The 17,806-nt window shown below is 38.5% G+C and overlaps 1 protein-coding gene across 3 annotated transcripts in view; it reads right to left on the bottom strand.

The window, feature by feature from the left end:
* LOC114647154 (cytochrome c oxidase assembly protein COX15 homolog) overlaps positions 1 to 17,806 on the bottom strand; it is a 30,318-nt gene that overhangs the window by 11,589 nt on the left and 923 nt on the right. For 2 of the 3 annotated variants that reach the window (XM_028795701.2, XM_028795704.2), the window contains 6 exons: positions 13,297 to 13,472; positions 8,169 to 8,291; positions 7,198 to 7,384; positions 5,149 to 5,316; positions 3,481 to 3,562; positions 2,469 to 2,623 (listed from right to left, as the gene is read on the bottom strand). In XM_028795701.2, the coding sequence (XP_028651534.1) occupies positions 2,469 to 2,623; positions 3,481 to 3,562; positions 5,149 to 5,316; positions 7,198 to 7,384; positions 8,169 to 8,291; positions 13,297 to 13,472 (891 nt within the window). Of the gene's footprint in view, positions 1 to 2,468; positions 2,624 to 3,480; positions 3,563 to 5,148; positions 5,317 to 7,197; positions 7,385 to 8,155; positions 8,294 to 13,296; positions 13,473 to 17,806 lie in introns of those variants that run through there. The other variant, XM_028795705.2, reaches the window with a different exon arrangement.

Here is a 17,806-nt window from a genome sequence, read left to right as displayed (position 1 = left end):
AAAATATAAAACGTTTACTCTGGCAAAATCAGAATCTCTCAACTGATTATTATCCTGGAAACTTGGACATACCGTTCTTTTATTTATGCAGACAGGACTAGTTTACTGTTCCTGTCACAAGTCTATTACTCTCTGTTCCATTACCTTGGGAAAGTCATCATAGCAACATTTTGTAAGAATTAAAACATCCTTATTTTTTCCCCTGACTGATAAGTTTCTTTAATTCAAGGTCAGGAAGGGTTTACCGTTTAGAAAAAGTTTAACCAAAGTTTATTCAATGACTAAATGTTCACAGAAATGTATATCTAAAATTTACTGACACTACCTCATGGACACTCTTTGTTGTGTTGGTGACAGCATCCCATTAGGTGCACTCAAACCAGTTGCTAAATCTCAACAGCTTCAGCTGTGCTAGCATTTAACTTAAAAATTATCTTTACTTGTTGCAGCCATTAAGGATAGATTATATTTTATTAGCATTATAACATACTAGTGATATTATGACTTGGGAGTGCCTTTAACTCCACTCCAAGCAGAGCCTCCAATATACTGCAGAAAATACACTAGATGGTCATCCAAAGTACACAGAATAAAGTTGCTCATAACTTGGAAGTATCCAAAGTTCTACCTCAGTCCAAGATACCAATTCATGAATAACTGTACCTGTGCCCAGATTGTCCTTTGATGTAAAATAGTTGGTTAATAAATACATGTATAAATGATGAGTATGCACAAAAATGTTGCATGTGCCCAATTCCACGCTCACGTCAAGATGTATAAAAACTAAACTTGTGTAACGCCATGCACATTTTCACGGCAGCCTCAGAACACAAATACACGTTTCTGCTTGGTTTTATAAACGGGTGGCACCCAGCATCAAAACAGTGCTATTATTTCTGTGTGATTTCCCTTTCTTTTTTTATATTCGCATCAATGACGCAGGCTTTATCAAATACACCAAAATTAACTGCATATCATTTACAAATTTAAGGGACTTGATTGTAATCAATCTGAAACAATGCAATGGTGCATAGAATGACCCAAATATTCCAACTACCATGACTGCTTTAGCATTGTTGGAAAATATCGCAAACAGAAGAAGAGAACACATATTTTGGCATTGTACTGATTTTGTGTCTCATGATGGTAACAGGCTTCTAAGTCAATTTCAGTTTCTAAGAGCTATCCTCTTGAAGCTGTGTGCTGAACTGGTACTGGCTTTACACAGGTAGACTTAGGAATTTTTAGCCACAGGAGCTTTTCAATGTGAACTGGCTGACCGACTGGGTATTTCTCAGTCATCACTGAGTTTCGCCATGCCAGCTGTATGGGATGGTATTGTCCACTTGTCATCCAGATATATAAGATTTCCTTACAATGTTGTTGAACGAGGAAAAAAAGCAATTCACAGCAACGTCCCGCTTTCCAAATGTAATCAAAGTGATTGACTGCATGCACATTGCTATAAAAGGCACCTTCAGAGAATACATTTGCTTATGTAAATAGAAAGCAATTCCACTCTATTAACGTGAAAAGTATCTGTGATGCAAAAATGCGTTTCATTAATATTGTGGCGAGACAGATAAGTGCCTCGCCAATAACTGCAACAGCGTGTTGCTCAAACAGTGTGAACCCCAGAATTCAGCCACTTTTCCAGTGGTGTTGATGCTTAGATGGTGGCCTGTGACTTGCCTTTTAACATCGACTTTAATATCTGACAACTTATTTCTGGAACTGGGCGACTTTTTGAACTTGAACTTTTCAGTGCCTCCGCCATGCTGTGCCACTTCACAAATTTCCTTTTGTTGTTTTAACCACTGCTTAAGACACCAACTAGTATTTTTCCTTGCCTCGACTTCACTGAGCAGGACCTCCATTTTGCATTGGCTGAAAATCTTCTCTTGTACACGTTTTTGCCATTGTCTTTTAACAAAGCACTGAACATAAGGGGCTATTTATATTGATATGTATATTTAAATAGCCAAAATTCAGGTAGGAGTCGGGGTGGGGCTGTAGGCTCATGGGTGTGCATTAAAATTTACTATTTAATTAACTATTTTATTAACTTGGTAATTCCATTGGAGGTTTGGAGGACCTGAAGCCTATTTTAGCAGCAGGGAGTACAAGGCATAAACTACAACTGGACATGAGGACTGTATCACATGGCACTGATGCAAATATGCACACTGACACACACCCACAAACACAGGACCAAAAAGGAGACCAATGTTAAACTAGAACTAGATTTTGGGATAAGGAGGAAAGCACAGTATGACAGGAAAATGTGTAAATTCCTCACATGCAACCAACAGGCCTGGATTTGAGCCCACATCTATAAAATCATGTAGTTCTTCATGTTATAAAAGACACTGCCAAATCAAAATAACCATCTATGAAACAGAATAGCAAATATGACACAAAAGTAAGTAACAAAAATATATTTAGTAAAATGAAGCATTAGGCTTAACTAGAATTCGATGATCAAACTGCACTGTTGTAGGATTCTCGAAAAAATTCTTCAGTGTAGGAGAAAAAGACAACAGGTCATCTGGTATCCAATAGTTGCCCATCTTGGGGAAAGAGTTGTATACCAAACCAGCATCCAGGCCTGCAACAAAGGCACCTAAAATACAGACAGTGTTCATTTTAATATAATAAAATAAATGCATCCATAATACACTAGTTTGGTTAAATGTCACTGTCAGTAATATTGACTGTGCATATAATGACTGGGAAATAAAGAGAGATTTAGACCTTCACATACCTCATTCTGTATTCCTCTCTTTCTCTTCAGTCACATCATTCAACCCTAGATACTAAATAAAACAACCTAAGGGACATCCTGAAGGAAAAAAAAAAAAAAACCCCACCAACTCCTTAAAAGATATCCGCTTATCTTGGAAAGGCAATCTAGGAGAACTTCCAGGTCCTTCCTTTCCTCCAGAAGCCTTATATAGAATCTAACCTCGAAAGTCAGTTTTCTTCTTGTGTACAACAGAATTACATATTTCATATCTGTTGTTAAGCTGTATGGCAACAACAAGACATTTCACTCATTTACAACAATCATAATGTAAAATTTTTGTGACCTGGATTCAAGTATTATTTTGAAGCAGCACAGTAGAAGATCAGAACCTTTAGCAGAAATTACCCGATATCTGCTTTTGTTTAAATGCAGTCTTATATGAAAATGGACCGTCCATCTTGATAAAACTGCTTCTCTTCATTGACTTTCAAAGTTTCAAAGACCTTTTGTTAATACACAGCTCTAATTAAAAGGTCCTACTGTAGCATTCAAAATGGGAGAAATATAAATAGGTACCCTGTTTAAAAAAATATATATTTTCCCCCACAAAGCGCTAATGTTTTGCGGGTGCCCTAAATGGCAAATAACTGGATTAAATGTATAACAGCATGAAAGCAGTGCAAAGTCATCAGGTATGCTGAGGGTGTAAACATTGCCTAATCAGTAAAAACTACCTGAGAGTGCAGTAAGAAAAACAAGTCCTCCAGTCCCATGAGCAAATCTCCTGAGCCAAGCAATCTGTTGTGCATTTGGCAACTGGGGAAATAAATACTAAGAATTAGATCCAATTAAAAATCAGTTTTTTTTTTTTTAATAAAGATTTTAGATCTTTAATATAAAGCATGTTATCAGTTTTGCTCCTGATTTGGAAATGTAAGGTGTCAAAAACAGCTCGAGAAATGCTATAATAGAGCAAATGTTCAATATCATTGGATAACCCACAGCTTTCTTTCAAAACCAGTACACAACTGCCACAAGCAGTCATGGTCACTAGAAATAAGAGGCAAGTTGACTTTGCCTGGCCATGAGCATAAAGTCCATATCTAAACATCACTAGCAAATTTCAGAGAATGTGAGGGAAACAAACTATATTTCACTACTTGGACATAAATGTTTCTAATAATAAAAACAAGAAAACTGATAGATAGATGCACTAGCAAATAAATACTTATTAGCATTGAAAGTCTAATTCTGTTGTAGATATTTACATATATATCATACATTTGTTATAGTGCATGTAAAAAGTATTGACTCCCCTGTAAGTTTTTATGTTTTATTGTTATAGAACATTGAATCACAGTAAATTTAATTTGGATTTTTTGACACTGATCAACAGAAAATGACTCTTTAATGTTAAATTGAAAACAGATCTCTTCAAAGTGGTCCAAATTAAATTACAAACATAAAATTACTGATCACAAGGCTCATCCCCTTTATCATGATTCACCTAAAGCATCAATGGTGCAGCCAATCGGTTTTAGCAGTCCTATAATTAAACAGAGAACAAACCTGGTGGTGGCAGCATCATGCTGTGGCAATGCCTCTTTGCAGAAGGCCCTGGAAGGTTTGCGAGCATAGAGGGAAAAAAAGAATTCAGCAAAATTCAAAGAAATACTGAAGGAAAACATGATGCAGTCTGCAAGAAACCTGCACCTCAGGAGAACAGATTTGTTTTGCAGAAAGGCAACAACCCCAAGTATTAAAGCTAAAGCTACATAGGAATGGCTTAAAAACAATGTTAATGTCCTTGAGTGTAGTCCAGATATCAAAAAAAATTGAGAATTTGTAGATGGACTTGAAAAAAAGCTAATCACTCAATCAATATGCAATTGAGCAGTTTTGCAAACAAGAATGGAGAAAAATTGTAGTGTCCGGATATGCAAAGATGATAGAGACCTATGCACACAGACTTAAGGCTGTCATGGCTGCCAAGGGCACATCTACTACTTACCGACTTGAAGTGGTGATTATTTTTTGTTTCAGATTCGTATTTGAGAACATGCTGCACTGCCATTTTCATTTTGACATTAAAGAGTCTTTTTCTATTGATCACTATCAAAAAAGCCAAATTAAATCTACTGTAATTCAATGTTTTACAATAATAAAATGGAGAAACGTTTGGGGACAGGAGTGAATACTTTTTACAGGCACTGCATATATAAAGCTATGTAAAATATGGAGTATACTATTCCATATGGAAAACAGCACTTTATTTAATGCAGAGGCAAAACCAAATTGGCTATAAAGTGATATACTAGTGCATTACACTAAGCACTACATTAGTTCTTAGAACCAATGAGGATTCTATAAAGTAGAAAACTTAGGTCCAGTTGTTAACTAACCTTTTGTTGAGGCAGCATTAATGTAAGACCAGTCCACAAACTTGCACAGTAAAGGACAAGTGCTGAGCCTAAATGTGCAGTCAAGCGGTACTGACTGACTCGCGGAACATCATAGGACTCTGGTTTCTCTTCTAGGCCACTTTTTACCATGTACCAACCAAGAAGACCCTGACAAAAATAAATATATTTGAATTTCAAAAGAAGTTGCACAAACACAAGGTGACCATTCACAATAGTTAAACAACAAATGTTTACCTAATTCTCCATCCATTCTTTCTTGGTATGTGAATTGGTCAGAGTATCGATTTCAATTAGTGTACTGCTTCCCCCACAAAACAGCCACTAATGCAAAAAATCTTTTCTAGCTTCCTTTATTTCCATCATATTTCTCAATCAACACCCAGCAGGATTCTACCATATTAACTCAGCAAATGCCTTCACAAACGTCTTCCCTGTGCAAGGATCAGGAGATTTAAGTAGAAGAATATTCTCCTTTGAAGTGGGGTACACTGCTGGTCTTCTCTACCCGTTTTATTTTACCCACAGGTCACGTTTGTATGACGCTGACCTAAATATTTACATGCAGCATTTCAAAATGAGGAAAATTAGGGGTTCAATAACACATTGTACAGACTTGTTTTAAGAAAGAAAAAATAAAAAGTATAATTCACAATCTGCAATTTTTTGACATAACCAAACAAATTACAGCCAATTTATTGGTTTATTTTTTTTCCTTTATTATGCACACTGCCTGGAACTTTGGAATACAAAAAAGTCTTTTCAGAGATATGTATTGGTAGGTCAGCGCCACTCATTAGGTTATTACACCTACATATTTTAACCCTGCCGATTTATCCTTGTCTATATAATACAGCTCTTATAAAATTAATTTCTTGATCCTCAATATGTGCTATTTCGCCATTCTTATAAAATTAATTTCTTGATCCTCAATATGTGCTATTTCGCCATTCTTATAAAATTAATTTCTTGATCCTCAATATGTGCTATTTCGCCATTCTTAGTAACATCTGCAAATCATTCACCCATTTGTAGTCGACACTACTTCATTGATGTTAGACAGACTAAAGCCTAACCAGAAATTTTGATGGGACTGAAGAGATAACGCACCAAAAATGGAGCATTCTTCTTACATATATATCCTTCATTTTTGCAGCTGAGCAATGCGTAAGCCATTTTTCTGCTTTTTCATCAGAGTTTCTGTAATGAAAATCTACTTACTGACGGAAGGTAACATTACTGCCACTTTCACTCCAAAATAGATTTTGATACACAAGTCTTAATAAATCTAGATGCCAACCGACTTTACAGTTTGTTTCTAATAGATACTAATAAGTAGAAGTATTTTGGGTTACACATTATTTAGTCAGGGCAGCACGGTGGCGCAGTGGTAGCGCTTCTGCCTCGCAGTTAGGAGACCTGGGTTCGCTTCCCGGGTCCTCCCTGCGTGAAGTTTGCATGTTCTCCCCGTGTCTGCGTGGGTTTCCTCCAGGCGCTCCGGTTTCCTCCCACAGTCCAAAGACATGCAGGTTAGGTGGATTGGTGATTCTAAACTGGCCCTAGTGTGTGCTTGGTGTGTGGGTGTGTTTGTGTGTGTCCTGCAGTGGGTTGGCACCCTGCCCGGGATTGGTTCCTGCCTTGTGCCCTGTGTTGGCTGGGATTGGCTCCAGCAGACCCTCGTGACCCTGTGTTCGGATTCAGCGGGCTGGAAAATGGATGGATATTATTTAGTCATTAATGGATCAAAAGGCAGTGTGGTGTAGTGTTTAAGGCTTTGGACTTCAAACCCTAAAGTTCAAATCCCACAACTGACAATGTGTGACCCTGAGCAATTAACTGGATCTGCCTGTGCTCCAATTGGAAAAACAAAAGTAAAGTACTCTAATGTACATTTTCACCAATAAAGAATGTTTAATGATAAAATTTAAAACGATTCTGCATGAACTTTGGCTCACTGTTTTGCACAAAGTGTGCAAAACAGTGACCCAAAGTTCATGCAGAAAGAAGCTCTAAAAGTTTTACGATTCTTACCTGAAAGACAACAAAGCCACAAAGACCAAGAGCACATGCCTTCATTCCACGATTCAGATATCCACGCCTCCAGAAGTAAACAGTTGGCAAAATGTAGGCCAGACCAACAAGACGGCCCCACATGCGATGAGAATATTCCATATACCAAATAAACTTAAACTCTGAGAGGGTCATGCTGTGGTTAAGACTGCAAAATAGACAAATCAAAACAGTTGTGGTTTCCTGAACTCTAGGATACCAAAATTGTGTCATATAAAACATACACACACACATACTGTATTACTGACTGTCAGCTGCCCCATACATTTTCACTTTCTTTATAATGGACTTTACTGTACTTCATTTGAATCATACTTTGATATGTGTGTTGTCTGGGGATATATGGGCCTGAGACAGCTATTTAACTTTTACTCTCCAAATAAGTGAACTACTTTCAAGTAGTCATGTATTTGTTTCATTTAGTGTTATTTAAAAATCCATAGAATTTCTAATTCATTTTGACAGGGGTTTGATTGCTCAGTGTCAGAAAATAAGATTTAAATTCATATTGTAACCATGCAGTTAGAAATATCTCAAGGTAGGTGAACCAGTATCAAAGAAATTAAATAAAAATAAAGACATCTGCACAAGAGATAAAGATGGATGCATAAACGATGCAACACACATAAAAGGAGGATTCATTTAATAACACTTCCCATACCAGTGAATTGCACAAGTGGTAATGGACAAATGGATGGATATTTCTTGTTAAATCAAATTAACTACTGTTTCCAAAAGCAACTGGGCATATGTAACAAACTGCAAATAAGAAATGGCAAGCCAGATTTCAAAAAGTACAATGGTCTAGGAAACGTATCTATAAACCAAATCGAAGAGCAGCTAGTTTCAGCTAGTTGACATACAAATGTGGTGTGAATTTATACTATTATGAAAGATTCTGTTACTTCAACTACTTTACCTCTGAAACTCACATCTTAAACTCTGGAAACTGCTGGTACTTCTGGAACTCTGCTTCCCATTCTGCCTGTGAACTTGGAGGTTTCATTTCTTTGATCAGGTGCCAGTCAACCATGGACAGACCAGACTCAGTCAATCTGCACAAAAAATTCTAAATTTAAATATTATATGTATACTAGCCGATTACCCAGTGGCTTCGCTCACTGAGTGCAAGGGAAAAAAACTAAAATGTAGTATTTATAAAATAAGTTTGTGAATTACCAATGTTATTTTTGAACAAATAAAGAGCATTCACAATAACAAAGAAATTATAGAAATATTAATTATTAAGTAGTAAAACATTTTGATAAAAGAATTTGAAGAAGATATAAGAAGTGTATAAATTATTAAACAGTCAAACATTAACATTTAAGAAGTAAAGATACATTGAGTACTACTGTAGTGGTTTCGGGTAAAGTACCTGCTTGACAACCATGCACTATGTGCCTGTGATTTAAGAGAAAAATTATTCTGAGAAATGTGGACGCTGCCTTTCTGTGCTTAATGGGCAGAAGGTCCAAACAATTCCCAAGTCCAATACTTAACATGAAGAGGTCGGTAAATCTTTTTAGATGTAAACCCTCCATCTTATTAAAAGAATTCATAAAAGCAACCTTGAATGTTGCGGGGTTTTAGTGACCTGAATTCATCTTAAGGGACAGTAAGTAGCCGTGCACCGCAATTTACCAAGAGAGTCCCGCTTCGATAGCGCAGATTACACTTATTTCCACTATCCCAGGAGCCGACAGGGCACTTGAAGTGTGACAAACAATGCGAGAAGAGAGGACGCTGCCCGAAACTGCGAAGCTGTTGACCCAGAGGAAAAGCTTGACATTCCGCGCCTCCAAGCATCCACTTTGTTCTTACAACCCCTCGCTGCTGAAGGCGGTCTCGTCTTCAAATTGTTTATAGCTCGGCACAGTTAAAAAGTAGAAAGACGCAAAGCTGTTTTGTTCATCTCTTCTACTATCAAGTACAGTAATCCCTCCTCCATCGCGGGGGTTGCGTTCCAGAGCCACCCGCGAAATAAGAAAATCCGCAAAGTAGAAACCATATTTTTATATGGTTATTTTTATATTGTCATGCTTGGGTCACAGATTTGCGCAGAAACACAGGAGGTTGTAGAGAGACAGGAACGTTATTCAAACACTGCAAACAAACATTTGTCTCTTTTTCAAAAGTTTAAACTGTGCTCCATGACAAGACAGAGATGACAGTTCTGTCTCACAATTAAAAGAATGCAAACATATCTTCCTCTTCAAAGGAGTGCGTGTCAGGAGCACAGAATGTCACATAGATAGAGAAAACAATCTCTAGCAAACAAATCAATAGGGCTGTTTGGCTTTTAAGTATGCGAAGCACCGCGGCACAAAGCTGTTGAAGGCGGCAGCTCACACCCCCTCCGTCAGGAGCAGGGAGAGGGAGAGAGAGAGAGAGAGAGAGAGAGACAGACAGAGACAGAGTTTGTTTTTCAGTCAAAAATCAATACGTGCCCTTCGAGCTTTTAAGTATGCGAAGCACCGTGCAGCATGTCGTTTCAGGAAGCAGCTGCACAAAAGATAGCAACGTGAAGATAATCTTTCAGCATTTTTAGACGAGCGTCCGTATCGTCTAGGTGTGCGAACAGCCCCCCTGCTCAATCCCCATACGTCAGGATCACAGATAGTCAGCGCAAGAGAGAGAGAAAAGTAAGCAATCTAGCTTCTCAGCCATCTGCCAATAGCGTCCCTTGTATGAAATCAACTGGGCAAACCAACTGAGGAAGCATGTACCAGAAATTAAAAGACCCATTGTCCGCAGATATCCGCGAACCAGCAAAAAATCCGCGATATATATTTAAATATGCTTACATATAAAATCCGCGATGGAGTGAAGCCGCGAAAGGCGAAGCGCGATATAACGAGGGATCACTGTACTGCGAATTAAAAAAAAAAGTTACAATGTGGCAGTTTTCTCTGTGAGAACACGCCTGGCGGCAGACGGCTCAGCGCTGCAGTCCAGAGAGGAGGGCTGGGAGAGGGCGATGCGGGGCGCACTTGTATGGGATAGATCGGCGTGTTTGTGTTTATGGATTACCATTTTAATTACGCAGTACTTGTTTCTTACCAAACATATGCTGTATGACACATGATATCAAATAACAAAACACAATACAAATCTTTTTAAAAAACAAGCCTATTTTTTACTTCGTGAAAATAGACTGATCAATCGGAGCATCCCTAATTCTAGTGCTGAGCGGTATTTTTTAATTTTTGTTATGATATGGATTTTTCTTATGCCGCAACACCGGTTTAAATTGCCAAAACGACGTTCGGAATGTGGCAGCGTGGGAAACTGTTCAAGTGGGGACCTTTTTCACTGCTACACCGCTAAACACAGAGGTGTTGCACGGGGGCTCTTTTTCAAGGCTACAACGCTAAATAGGTGTGGTAGTGTAGGTATTGCATGGTGAAAATGGACAGAGAACATTCCGAAACTGAAGCTGTAGCTGACGATAAAGTTGAACATGATGACACAGAAGAACTTTTGCCGAAAAAAAAGGAGTCACATCCATTGCATGGAGATGCTTTGGTTTTAAAAGGTCAAATGTGTAAATACTGTTTCTATACTACTGGATAATACTGCAAGCCAAGTTGTACTTGTTTTATTTGTTTTCAATACAGTGTAATGTACCTGGGTACTGTGTAATAGTGTGACGACATGTTGACTTTATACTTGACATTTCCACTTTAATCTCGACTCTTATGACGAGAATAAAGTCGACATGTTGACTTTATTCTCGTACTTTGTCATTAAAGTAGAACATTGTAAACTAAACTTCATCCTAAAATCATTGTTTAATTTACTAGATTTTCTCAAACCTCGTCATAAGTTATATAGCACATTAAATGCTTTGTGTTAAGTGTTCCCCGAGCTTCTTAAACTGACTTCCTCTGCACTAAGAGGAGGCACCGGCAGCGATCGCTGCACAGAATACATTCACTTCATGATATTCCTGCTCTCTGAACATTTAGAATGCTACGATAAATACTTGATATAAATTTTCATGGTGAAATGCATTAAAGCATGCATTAATCATGTGGGGGCACGGCGGCGTGGAGGTTGCACTGCTGCCTCGCAGCAAGGGTGTCTCGGGTGTACACTGCCTTGAATTTGCATGTTTTTCTGGTGGGTTTACTCAGCGTGCTTCAGTTTCCTTTCAAAGTCATGTAGGATGTGGGGTTTTGTTATGCTATATTGACCCTGCTAGTGTATGTTTTGCTCGTATTGATCCTGCGATGTGCTGGCGACTCGTTCAGGGTTGGGCACATCCCTGAATGGATGGCATAATTAAACATGTATAACGAAGATATTTTTAAGTTTTTTTAAGTTTATAACTAGTTTTAATTTCACAAAGACATTTATCGTGTGGTGATTGGTTATGTGGAGAAAGAAAAAGGATGGATAAGAATTGGGGTTTTGGTATGTCAGACAGACAGCACGCATGCAATAAAGAAAGCCCGCTCAGAAGAACATCCATTGAATTCTGTGTTCGTGTCTCCGACCACCAGATTACAAACCCAACATTTACACAATATTTAAGTTAAACCTATGTGATACCCATTCATACATCCAGTTTTTTGGAGCCTCGTCACACCTGCCATAAAGTTCTCTACACTGAACATACACCTGGGGACCCCTTACTGCGAGGAAGCAGCACTACCACCACACTGCCGTGCATGTTTAACACCTGCTTTAATGCATTTCATCATGAAAATGATATCAAGTATTTATCTTAGCATTCTAAATTTTCAGAGAGCAGGAATATCATACAGTGAATGTATTCTGTGCAGTGACCGCTGTCTCCTCTTAGTGTGGAGGAAGTCAGTTTAAGAAGCGTAGTGATTAACAACTGGGTCGGGGAACACTTAACACAAAGCATTTAATGTGCTACATTTACTTATGACAGGGTTTGAGAAAATCTAGTAAATTAAACAATGATTTTAGGATGAAGTTTAGTTTACGACATTCTACTTTAATTATAAACTATGAGAATAAAGTGGAAATGTCGACTTTATTCTCGACATATAGTTTTTTTTTTCTTCCCTGTGTCCGTATTTTTTTTTCTTCATTGTGGCCCTAATAATAGGGCTATACCACAAATAGCATTATAAATGCAAGTTGCAGTTTTATTATTTATGCATATAGCTTAGCTTGAAGCAAGGTCCATATTAATGCAGTCTGCCTAAATGATGGTTCAGTTGGTAAAGATGTCATCACCAAGATTGCACTTATTTTATTTTAATTTGGTGAATACTGTGTAATGCACCTGGGCTTGAAGCCTTGAAGTAATAGTGCAACTATCAGTAATAATACAATTATTTATTAGTTTAAATATTATGCAGTTTAATGATGGTAAAGTTGTTTAAAAAGTCACTAACGTGTCAGTGAACAGAGACTGTTAACATTAACAGAAAGTGTAGTTGTTTTACAAAAAATATTTACTATTTATTCCTTTTCTAAGACATGTTCAGTGCAATACAACTTTTGACAAGCACTTCTGGATATTTTACTAAGTCTAAATACCTCTTTGGATGGTTGAAAATATGTTGTCAAAATTATAGTTTAAGTTTTTGAAAAAATTTGTTCAATAAAACGATTCTATATTTTGACTGCATCAGTCATGCAATGTGATTTCCTTCTCTTCATTAGTGCCACCCACTTGAAAACTATCACGTTATGGGGCAATGCAAACCCGCATTAATACTTGTGTGCACATTAAAATGTTTTTTTTGTACAATGTACAATGCTCTTGACAGTGGAATAGGTTATTCTTAGCCAGTAATTGCAGTGGAAAATGTGGTTAACATCCACTCATGCATGGGAAAAAAAAATACCATCAAATACTGTGAAACCAGGATAATTTAGAAAAATACCGTGATATAGAATTTTGGTCATACCGCCCACCCCTACCTAATTCTAATAGATTTTATAATCCCGTTTTGAATATGTGTTTCTGCCAGATTTTACTTACCATAGAAATAAAGATTAGCAAATAAAAAGCACAAAAAGAGTACTGTAAAACTTTAAACTTGACATATAAAGAAACTGTTAAAAACTCACCTTGTGACACCTCCAAGTACAACTGCACCAGCCACCATCCCACTACATGCTATAAGCCATCTCCCCACTATACGATTTGTGGTAGCATTAGGAACTGTTGCAGGATGGACACCGGCTTCTGACACAGCATTGCTTTGACCCCTTCGCACAAGCCACAGTCGACATCTAGGATTATGCTGTCAAAAAAGAGAAAACTACACAGTGAATTTTCACCTCACATGTTTTCTGTACAGCTATCTTTCTTCCATCTTTAAATGTGCTAGTTCTGTAGTGTGGCGTGGCAGAGCCAAAAATCCATGAATGGTAGAGCAGACTTACTTATTCCCAGAGAAGCTCTTACAGGTGCTGAACACATTCCTGATCCATCTGCAAGACCTAATCCTTCAAAAGGTATTCTAAAACTTTCGGGGGTCTCACTATATAAATTACAGTCCCCAAACCAAACCTCACAATATAGCCACACATTCTCATCTGGCTTCTTCTGACCCTCAGGAGTAATGACCATATTTCAAGGCCTTCCAGTTTTGCCTCATGGAACATGCTTCAGCATTCACTTCATCATCATAGCGTGGTACAGGAAATGAAAAACTACCCATTTTATCCTGAGCAGGTTCACTTGGAAGCTAGCGCCAATCCCATCAGCCATATGACACAAGGTAGGAGCAATCCCTCTATAGAGCATAAGCCCCAATCCTCTGTAAATCACTGTGAGCATGGTACACAGGGATTAACTGATAACACTGCGAATATTTAACATATTCTCACAGTACAACTTGTAAAATGTTGCCACTTTCAGAACCTACTTTAGGCAGAACTGGATGCTGGCCCATTACAGCAAAGACATAGCGAAATGTCGGCCAAGGCAGGCAACCAAGTGTCCCCAAAGGGCATCCATTTACACAGCTACTCAACTGCAGGAAGCCCCTTGAAGCCTAGCATTGACACACAGCAACAACACAAGAATACAAAATCCCATTTAGGGGTCCCCAATCTCTGTTGTGAGTGTCTGTGATAAACATCACTTTTTTAGTAATGTTAAATGTAATCGGCACCTTTTCATTAATCATTTAGACAAGTTGGCCATTTCATATTTAGCTTCAGTCAGCACGAATTCAGCCAAAGAGTGAGTGGGTAACAGTAAGGCAGGGTCTAAGAAATCAAAATTTAGTTCTTTTGCAGGTCTAACTTTTTCTATCACTGCTGTCTCTGGTGAGAGAGGTTTTTCATTTTTAAAGCAGATAAAAATCTTGCTTCAGATTGATTATGACCCCGAAAAGGCTTTCAGCTCTAGCTCTAACTTCAATAGAGCACAACATTCAAAGGTCTTCGAAACAGGAGGACATTGCGTCTATATCTGATGTAGCCAAAGCCTGGAAATGGCGAATTTGAAAAGTTACTTTAATACCTTTACTAGCAAATCATGCTTGTAAAACTTTTGCAAGAGTAAAAGCATTAATGAAATGATGATGAGAGAGAGAAGAACATCACAAGTTACAGTAAGTAAGGAGAATATTTTAGTAAGTAGTGACTTGTGACAGGACTCAATATTAGAATAGTCACATGATTAGTTCGTATGGGATGTTATTATAGTCACTTACAACAGCATGAATATTTACAATACAAACTTTAACATGAACAGGTTAACAGAACATATTGGATAAGACGGGAAATGCAGGCAAATGTAAGTCATTATGTATGGCCATCAGGAAATGTTGTATACCGATGTCTATAATAATTGTCAGAAAACACAGTTTGTTTCATAAACGTTACCATCAGTGAAAATATTCCGTTGTGTGTAACCCACAAGTACCTGTACATTTAACCTGGGTTTCGATGCAACTCTGACAAATGTAGAGGACAACTGGCCATGGGTGAAAACAGGGCCTGGCAAATAAACTCCAACGTCATTAAACATTTGCCAATGTGACTTGGTGAAAGTCATAAAATATTATAAATGAATGGGGAATTGCCTACACCATAATGTAAAGGAAATATCTTGTTTTGAGTTGTCAGTGTTATGAAATGCCTGTAGCTTTTCCTTAGTAATGTTTCTTGTTGTCTGGCAGTTTGCCGCTGCTCTTCAGAATGGTTGTATGTGTAATTCATTTTTTGTTCACTGTCTAGGTGCAAGACTTGCTGCCGCTAATCTTTGGATAATGTTGCTCTGTGGTTTGGCATATGATGTCTTTGTTGTTCTAAAGCATCTTGCCTGTGCTGGTTGGTCTGGTGTTATATTGACGTTTCTGCTTTTGTGCGTTGGTATGAGTATGTAGGCCGGGGAGACGGTTTTTGTTGGTCACAGCTAGGCTGTAAGTGCCATTTCATTTTATCAGGAGGCTTACATTGAAGTGAAGGAAACAGGAGGTGTATGTAAAATGGTAGTGTCATAATGCAGTTTCGGTCAGTAATAAAGTATGCACTGAATAAACAGTCAAATACCACATTTGATAATTGGTCACACTGAAGAATTGAAGATGAGACCAAGACCAAAACATGGATTCCTCGCTATTGTTTTGGAGGGAAATAGTAATTTTGGCAACCGTTGTTTACATAGAGCATGGATGGACACAAGTGAAATAATATAAGGATGAGGCACATTTTATTTATTTTTTTTTAATTTCTATTATATATACTTTATTCTTTTAATATCCCAATGTGTAATTTATAATCATTTTTTTATTACCATGTGCGCATCATTTTTATTTTGCATTTTGTTTACGTTAAAAAAAAAAAAAAAAAAATTGAATCCTAGAAGCCTACATAAAAACTCGTAATCCTGGGCCACCTTAAATTCCTTTACACCTCTCCTCATCAGCGTCTTTTGTTTCGTAAATGTGTCAATCAGCACAAGCAGCTTGCTATCCCCAAACCGACAGAGCTCAACTCAGGCAAAAAGTTCTCCCAGCTCAAGGCTCTTTATCTATGTGTGAGGTGCCTGGAGTCGCAAAGGGTAAACAATATATTGTTACAGGTTCTTTTCTACCTTCTTAGTGTCCAACCTCTCATACAACTCATATGCCTTTTCTTTAGCCTTCACTACCTCTCTCTTCACCTTACTCCTTATCTCCTTGTACTCCTGTCTACTTTCTTCATCTGACTAGCCCACTTCTTTGCTAACCTCTTCCTCTGTATACCCTGCTGTACTTCCCCATTCCACCACCAGGTTTTCTTTGTCCTCCTTCCTCAGTCCTAATGTCACACCAAGTACCCTTCTAGCTGTCTCCCTTACCATTTCTGCCGCAGTTGCCCAGCAACCAACAATCTGGTAACTCCTCACGGATAACTAGTGCCTGTCTGGCCTCCTCCCTGAGCTCTACCTTACAGTCATCCTTTTCCAACTTCCACCAATTAATACTAGGCTCTACCCTCACTCTCCTCCTTGAACTCCAATATCATCCTACAGACCACCATCCTATGCTGCCTAACTACGTTTTCCCTTGCCACCACTTTTCAGTCTCTAATCTCCTTCAGAATGACCCTCCTGCATAGGATATAATCCAATTGTGTGCATCTTCCTCCTCTCTTGTACATCACCCTATGCTCCTCTCTTTTCTTAAAATACATATTCACCGCATTCATGTCCAACCTTTTCGCAAATTCCACTACTCTCTGACCTTCTTCATTCCTCTCATTAACATCATACCTACCCATCTCCAACTCATCCACTCTCTTCCCTTCACCAACATGTCCACTCAAATCTGCTCCAATCACTACTCTCCTCTCCTCTCCCTTGGGTACACTCTCCACAACTTCATCCAAGTTACTCCATAATTATTCTTTTTCATCCATCGCACATCCTATGTTAAGGGCATATGCACTAATAACATTCATCATCAAACCATCAATTTCCAGCTTCATAAACAACACTCTGTCAGACACTCTTTTTCACCTCCAAAACACTCCTGTTCCTTCAGGATAACGCCGACCCCATTTCTCCTATCCACACCATGGGAGAACAATTTGAGCCCACCTCAGAATAACGCCGACCCCATTTCTCCTCCCATTCACACCATGGGAGAACAATTTGAGCCCACCTCAGAATAACGCCGACCCCATTTCTCATGGGAGAACAATTTGAGCCCACCTCAGATACTTACTCCCCTTCCATCTTGTCTCTTGCACGCACAATATATCAACCTTCCTTCTCTCCACCATATCAGCTAACTCTCTCCCTTTACCAGTCATGCTGCCAACATTCAAAATTCCTACCCTCACTTCCACTCTCCTGACACGCCTTCCCCATCTTCTTGTCCATCGGCCAACAGTAGCAGAGTTTCACCCTGCACCCTGTTGACTAACGGTACCGGCCTCGACCGATCCGACACGGAAATCTGTATTTGTGTCCGAATCTTGATCTGGCAAAATTTTTGATCTCCACAAAGATACCCACTGATTTGTGCATCCCCCGTGGATGTGTTGCATAGTGGATGAATCTAGAGAACGCAAAAATATCCCGCCCGAACACCGTGCAAATCTCTGTAGCTTTTTCTAACATTTGTCTGTATCTCTT

Source organism: Erpetoichthys calabaricus, chromosome 2 (genome assembly GCF_900747795.2).
Source record: "Erpetoichthys calabaricus chromosome 2, fErpCal1.3, whole genome shotgun sequence".
NCBI classification, from domain to species: Eukaryota; Metazoa; Chordata; class Cladistia; order Polypteriformes; family Polypteridae; genus Erpetoichthys; species Erpetoichthys calabaricus.
This window is presented reverse-complemented; position numbering and strand designations above follow the sequence as displayed.